A 7,601-nucleotide genomic window follows, 5' to 3' on the forward strand; every position below is an offset into this window, starting at 1 on the left:
CCTCAGCCGCTTTCCTGAGCGCGGGGGCCGAGATCTCTATCACCTCCGAGCCTGCCCAGCCAGCCGAGGGCGACAACGTCACACTGGCTGTCCAAGGGCTTTCAGGGGAGCTGCTTGCCTACAACTGGTATGCGGGGCCCACGCTCAGTCTGTCTTACCTGGTGGCCAGCTACATCGTAAGCACAGGCGATGAGACCCCTGGCCCGGCCCACACGGGGCGGGAGGCTGTGCGCCCCGACGGCAGCCTGATCATCCAGGGCGCCCTGCCCGGGCACTCGGGCACCTACATCCTGCAGACTCTCAACAGGCAATTTCAGACGGAGGTGGGCTACGGACACTTGCAGGTCTATGGTGAGACACCCCCCAGAGCCCCCTTTTCCCCAGCTGGGCTTTCCCATCTCCTTCCCAATCCTTCTTTTAAAAACAACAACAACAAAAAAAAAGAAATTCTAAAAAATATTAAAACCATCACAAAAAAAAAAACTGACCTAAAATAACATTAAAATGCTCACCTCCTCCCAGATGGCTTCTGGGATTAAACCTGCCTCTCATCCTGTTCTTTGCCCCTCTGGCTGGGGGTTCAGGGGCACCACCGGGATCCAGCCATGCCCCCTGCCTGGGGAGGGGGAGGCCCTGGAAGCAGGCAGTGCCCGGCCCCCTCCCCCTCTGTCTGTTGCCCCACAGAGATCCTGGCCCAGCCTGTGGTCATGACCAACAGCACGGCGTTGGTGGAGCGCCGGGACACCATGCGCCTGGTATGCAGCAGCCCCAGCCCTGCCGAGGTCCGCTGGTTCTTCAACGGCGACACCCTGCCCATCGCTGTCCGCCTCGGCCTGTCCCCTGATGGCCGGGTGCTGACCCGGCACGGCATCCGCAGGGAGGAGGCCGGAGCCTACCAGTGTGAGGTCTGGAACCCGGTCAGTGTCAGCCGCAGCGAGCCCATCAACCTGACCGTGTACTGTGAGTCCTCCTGGCCCAGCTCCTGCAGAGATACCCAGTGCCCCAACCCCATAGATGGGGAAACTGAGGCCAGGAGAGAGTGCCCAAGGGCATGCAGTGAGTCAGTAGGCCAGCTGGGGTTAGAAACCAGGGATTCCCCATAAAATGCACTTGACCCATCTCCTAAGGACGAAAGACCACCTTTGAAATTGAATAATCCTTCCCTTTGAATCAATACCTCCAGGACTGGTGGGTTTTGAAAGGGAGGGGGGATGGCGTGAGTGGTAGAACGGGAGGGGAAATAAAATTAAAAACATAACCAAAGCATGGAGTCATTCCCAGGGGCAGCAGATATGCAGTGTACCATCCAGAGAAAGGAAGTCACTCAGGTACACGAGGGCCGGCAATGTAGAGAAACTTAGAACCTAGAATCCTACACCCAGGGCATTCTGGATTTAAGAAGCACTGGATTCTAGACTCTGAGACTCCTAGAAACTCTAGAAGCAGAGAGTCTTAGAATCTTAGAATCTAATTCTAAAACCTTAGAGCCACCCAACCCTAGAATCTTAGAAACATAGATTTCTAGAATCTTAGAATCCTAGAACATAGAAATATCTGCTCTTGGAACACTAGAATTCTAGACTCTTAGAATGGCTTATCAGAAACCATTTAGACTTTTTTTTTTTTTAACGGAACCATAGATTTCAAAAATATCTTGAAATGTTGTCTGGCCCAACACCCTCTTTTTACAGAAGAGAAAACTGAGATTCCCCTGAGAGGGAAGGTGATGGTCAAGATCTCAGAGCGAGTTAGAGATCCATGTGGGATTCGAAAAGGCCAGAGCTCTTTTCCCCTCCAGATATTCCCAGGGGCCCATCCTGGTGGAAAGAAAGCCAGGGGGGTGCCCACCTCGACCACCCTCTCCCTCCACTGCCCCATTTCTCTCCCTCCCCCCCCTCACAGTTGGCCCAGAACGCGTGGCCATCCTCCAGGATTCCACCGCCCGCACGGGCTGCACCATCAAAGTCGACTTCAACACATCCTTCACGCTGTGGTGCGTGTCCCAGTCCTGCCCGGAGCCTGAGTACATGTGGGCCTTCAACGGGCGGGCCTTAAAGAACGGCCAAGACCACCTCAACATCAGTAGCATGACGGCAGCCCAGGAGGGCACGTACACGTGTATCGCTAAGAACCCCAAGACCCTGCTTTCTGGATCTGCCTCAGTGGTGGTCAAACTGTCTGGTGAGTCGTCCCCAGCCTGACCAACCCCCCCCCGCTCCATGGAGGCCCAGTTGGACTCAAGCTTTGGCTGCTCTACCCGCCATTAGGCTACCATTTGCCCAAGAGATGATTGGAGAGTGAGAGATTCTCAACCCATGCGTTGGCCAAGTGACAAAGTGGCATATCAGGTGGACCCTCTTCATCCAGGTGACAAAAAGAGGAAGTCTGTGCCTTGTCGCCCAGAAAACAACTGACGAATCAGGCTCTCTTCCTTGAGGGTTGGCAAAGGGAGAAATGGGCCGCATGTCCCAAACCGTGCAGCTGCAGAGTGGGAAAACATTCGGATGTCCCTTCCTATGGGTGCCCGTGTGCTAAATTCAGTCTGTCACAGCTGCTCCAGGCTGGAACCACTCCCTGCCAAACAGACAGCTGAACCTCAGCGCATCCAACTAGATAACCCAGTTATCTGGCCTAGAGGCCGGTGTGCGCCTGCGCACACACGCATACACGCATACGCTCCTGGAAAATCACAGCCAGTCGTTGGCAAATGGAAAAACACAGAGAGAGAGGCGCTGTCTTGCCTCTGTCCTTAAACAACCTGGCGGTGGGGGTAGTGCAGACACAGCTGGTTTTCTCAGAGATATCAGGATCCTCAGGGGACGTTTTCTCATCCCCTGGGGATGGTGGCTTTGAACATTAGGGCCTCATTCATTCCGCCTTGGTTCCTTCCCAAGCGGCCACCATCTCCCAGGGACAGCGGGAACGGTCCTTCCCTCCCTCCTCCCTCCCTCTTACTAACAGGCTGGGCCTCATCCAAAGGGTGGATACTCTTCCACCCAAAGCAGAAATGGCATTCCCAGAGGTAAGTGTACCTCCTGCCCCACCCTACTGGGGCTTCAGCAGCTGGTCTTGGCAGGAGACAGGGGGGTGGACCAGATGACCTCAGGCGCTGTCCAGAGCCCTGTCTGTGCAGGTCAAGATGGGGGGTGTCCAAGGTGTGCAGGTACGTGCAGGGAGTGGGTAGGGTGCCCCCAACGGCCTCCTAAACTGTCAGCACCCCTGCGGCAGGTGCCAGGGGAGAGACAGAGGAAAGGGAGACGCCACCCTTCTTCCACCTGGGGCAGACTGATCTGATGGAGGAGACATGGTCTCTGCCCTTGCAGAGACGGCCTTGAAACAGGGAAGCGTGGCCTCCCTATTCAGGAGCTGCCAGTTAGGGAGGAGAAGCAGTGCCTCATGCTCCATTCTAGCAGTGATGAAGGAGACACGACAGCCACCCTCAGTGAGCTTCCACTCAGATGGAGGAGGCAGACGCTTGAGGAGATTTTGTAATCTGATGGGGGAGACATGGTCTTGAGGAGACATGGCTTTTTTTTTTTTTTTTTTGAGAATTCCTAGTCTGATGGGGGAGACGCAGTTCCCACCTTTGGGGTACTCCCGATCTGATGGGGGAGTACAAGCCCCCCACTTTCTAGGAATTTCCAGTCTGATGGGACAGACACGCCCCCATTCAAGTTCTGGGGTCCCCAGCCTGACTGGAAAGACCCAGCCTGATGATAATCTGGAATTTCCAATCTGATGGAGGAGACATGGCCTCCCACCCTCTGGAATCTTTCAATCTGATGGGGAACTATAGTCCCCCTATTCTGAGGTCTCTTGAGCTGACGGAAGAGACAACACCCGGAGTACACAGCTCCCAGCTATCCGATGGGGGAGACACGGCCCCCACATTCTGAGAATTTCCAATCTGATGGAGGAGACATGACTCAACCCTCTGGGGTCTTCCAGTTTAATGGGAGAGATATTCCCCCAAAGACCGGAAATTCCTAGTCTAATGGGGGAAGAGACAGCCCCCATTGGGGTTTCTCAATCTGACGGGTGAAGACAGCTCCCTGGCAGGCAGGCATTGCTGAGACACAAAATCCACCTCCATACCACACAAGTCACCTCCTTCCTCTGTCTCCCTCCCGCCAACCCGCATGGGGAGTGCCAGCCGGGGGATGCATAGGTGAGCTGGCTGGGGGGTGGGCGGCGGACGCTCTGCCCCACCAAGGCCCGGGTGACCCAGCCCCCCTCGCTCTCTCCCCAGCGGCCGTGGTCGCCATGACAATCGTGCCGGTGCCGACCAGGCCGATGGAGGGCCAGGACGTGACGCTGACCGTACACGGCTACCCCAAGGATCTGCTGGTCTATGCCTGGTACCGTGGGCCTGCCTCTGAGCCCAATCGGCTGCTCAGCCAGCTGCCGTCGGGGAACTGGATCGCAGGCCCCGCGCACACAGGCCGGGAGGTGGGCTTCGCCAACTGCTCGCTGCTGGTGCAGAAGCTGAACCTCACCGACGCCGGCCGCTACACACTCAAGACCGTCACGCTGCAGGGCAAGACTGAGATGCTGGAAGTGGAGCTGCAGGTGGCCCGTGAGTGTGGGGGAGGGGACGGGAAGGGGGGGGGCTCTTTTCAGACAAGGACTCCCAGAAGAGGGGCTCCGCTTTCTCCATCTGACTTGGGACTCCCCCAGTGGAGCTCTTGCCTCTTCTGTCAAACTGATGACCTGGACCAGGGGTAGATAGGCTTCCTCCATCAGACTGGGGACACTAAACGGGGCTTCCATGCCTTCTCTCTTCTGTAAGAGGCACACCAGACCAAAGGTTTTAAAATACTGTGTGTAGTCTGAGGGTAAGGCATCCTTTTTCCTGGACCATAAAACCCAGGAGATATTGCCTCTACCACCATACTGGAGGAATAGGCTAATGATGGTCGTTTACCTCTCCCATCAGACTAGAGGTATAGAGGGCGGAGCATGCCTCCCTCTTCAAACTGTCATCCTAGACAACGGGGATCATGTTTCTTGCTTTGCGTTACAGTAAGAGTGAGAACAGAATTCCTACCCTCAGAAGGTAAATTAATCTCTCAAACTGAAATAGGGACGATCTCCTCCATCAGGATGGAGATTTCTAGGTGGTGGGAATTGTGTTCCCTCTTCAGACTGGAAATTCCCTGTGTTCAGGAACAATGTCTCCTCCATCAGACTGGGAGCTCCCAAAAGTCAGGAACAATGTCTCCCCCATCAGACTGGGAGCTCCCAGATGCTGGGGACCGTGTCTCCCCATCAGACTGGGAGCTCCCAAAAGTCAGGAACAATGTCTCCTCCATCAGACTGGGAGCTCCCAGATGCTGGGGACCGTGTCTCCCCAACAGACTGGGAGCTCCCAAAAGTCAGGAACAATGTCTCCCCCATCAGACTGGGAGCTCCCAGATGTTGGGAACCGTGTCTTCCCATCAGACTGAGCATCCCCAGAGGTCTGAGATGTCATGTCCCTGGAGCCTTGCCTCTCCCATCAGACCAGGAAGTCTCAGAAGCCATGTCCCTGAGTTAAAGACAGTGACCCCCCTCCCTCAGACTTGAAGCTTCCAGGATCAGGGACCCAATCACTGACAGACACCCTAGCACCCTCCCCATTCACTCATCAAACCCTAGTTTCCTGGGTCAGCGTTGGGGGGAGAAGGCTGGTCAATGACAGCAGGCCACCCCCGATGAAGCCTCGGAATTCCTTTTCACTCTGTCTCTCTTCTCACAGTCAACCTCCCTTCCTCGCACAAGGACCAACGCCACCTTCCTGAACCTGAACCTGGCACAGGCTGAGCATGGGGCGGGTGGGGCCGCTGGGAGGCCAGGGTTGGGCAGGGGAGCAGAAGGAATGGGGGCACTGGGGACCTGGTCCCCTACCTCCCTGACGACCTTCTCCACCCCTGTGCCCCATCCTCCCCCACAGCCCTGGAGTAGCACCATGGCCCTGGAGACCTCCAGAGAGACCAGCTCTTCGTGCCACCCTCCTTGTTTCCTCCCCCTGAGTGGAGGACCACTTGCTTCCAGCAAGGATGCAGGACCATGGTTCACGGTTCTCCTGCTTCCACCCTAGAGTTAGAGCCAACAGGGCCCTACTCCTTCACTGAGCTGTTGGAGAGCCACAGAGGCTATAAACATCCTGGTTAACACACGCCTGTGTCAGCCTCTCCTTCCACCACTCCCAGCCCTGCCATTCCTGGTCATCACACTCGCTTCTTTTCCCACCCAGGATGCTTCTCAGTCTGGCTGCATGCATGCACAGGGGTGCCCAAAGCTCAGGGCTCCCAGCCCCCACTGCTTGATGTCAGGGCCTTAGGCCCTTCCCACATCTCCCCAGGTTATATCTGAGGGTCCTGCTTCCCAGTGGCCCAAAGAGTGCCCCTCCTGTGGCACCCAACAGCTGCCCTGTTTGAACACGGCCCTCCCCTACACTGCACCTCACTCCATAACCCAGGGACTGATTTGTGCACAGGACAAAGAATGACCAAATTTCTCAAGAAGAGTTCCAGCATCTTCTGGCCCTCATCCATTTAACCAAAGATGCCCTTTTGTGTCCTCCATTGTCCTGGGATTCCCCCACCCCCACGCCATGTATCTCAAACATCACTTGCACAGTCCTAAAAATATCTCCCTCCTCCTCTAAACACACAAAAAAGCCCCTATGAATAAATGAATGCAAATGGGGAAGGGGTGGGGTTGAGGGGTGGAGAGCAGGGGAGTGGGAACCAGAAGGGGTGTGTCTTCTAACTCCTCTCACTAGTAGGGTATGAGCCGCAAGCCTAACCCAGCCAGGATGACCTACTATGGGGAGACTCTTGGTGTTAGTCAGAAGTGGTAATAGCAGACTCCAGGCTTGGGGTAGAAAGAGAGATTTGGGCAAGGATGGAAAGGCCTAGTAGAGAGATTTCCCAGAAACTTTCAAGACAGATCCTCTCTAGGGATGGCCATGTTGAACTGCGATGGTGAGTGGTGAAAGGCACCCAGAATGAGGGTTATAAAATCTGGGTTAGAATCCTGCATTTGCTATGGATTCACTAGACTCTCAATTTGTCCATCAGCAAAAATGTGTGGACTTAGGATAGACTAGAGTTTTCCAAACCATTTTATTACCCTCAGAGCCCTTTCTTCAAATGCAAACTTACATGGTAGGTCAATATATTATTTAAACTAGCAATGCAATAAAAGTAGATATCAATTCAAAAGCTATAGTCCTCCCTCTCACCTAATTTCTACACATTTTTGAAAAATATCCTTAAATTTAAATAATACTTGGATTACAGAGGCAATTAAAATGCAAAATACCAACCAGAATCAATGGCCAGTGAAAACATTATATATATAGATAGAGAGAGAGAGAGAGAGAGAGAGAGAGAAAGAAACTGTGGGATATGGCCAAAGCTGCACTTGGAGGGGGAATGATAGCCTTAAATGCTTAAAGGCATTGAGAGTACTAAAAAGAAAAGATTTTGAAATTGAGCAAAATAAGGTTGCCACTCAAGAAACTAGAAAAAGTCCATGAAATAAACCAAAGTAAAAAGGTAAGGAATTAAGAAAAGTAAAAGCAGAAATGGATGAAGTATAAAATAAAACATAGA

General features: G+C 53.9%; 1 protein-coding gene across 1 annotated transcript; it reads left to right on the forward strand.

Annotated features, from left to right (window-relative positions):
* Positions 1-2: 2 nt before the first annotated feature.
* CEACAM16 (CEA cell adhesion molecule 16, tectorial membrane component) lies at positions 3-6,157 on the forward strand (the record flags this gene model as incomplete). Its single annotated transcript, XM_027080372.1, has 5 exons — positions 3-351; positions 685-960; positions 1,903-2,181; positions 4,250-4,576; positions 5,738-6,157. Coding segments are annotated over 5 exons (1,296 nt in total), but the record flags the coding sequence as incomplete, so codon positions are not given.
* Between the last annotated feature and the right edge of the window lie 1,444 nt (positions 6,158-7,601).

The sequence above is a fragment of the Aethalodelphis obliquidens genome, unplaced genomic scaffold (genome assembly GCF_003676395.1).
Source record: "Aethalodelphis obliquidens isolate GAN/ISIS:26980383/991018 unplaced genomic scaffold, ASM367639v1 scaffold43, whole genome shotgun sequence".
Taxonomy (NCBI): domain Eukaryota; kingdom Metazoa; phylum Chordata; class Mammalia; order Artiodactyla; family Delphinidae; genus Aethalodelphis; species Aethalodelphis obliquidens.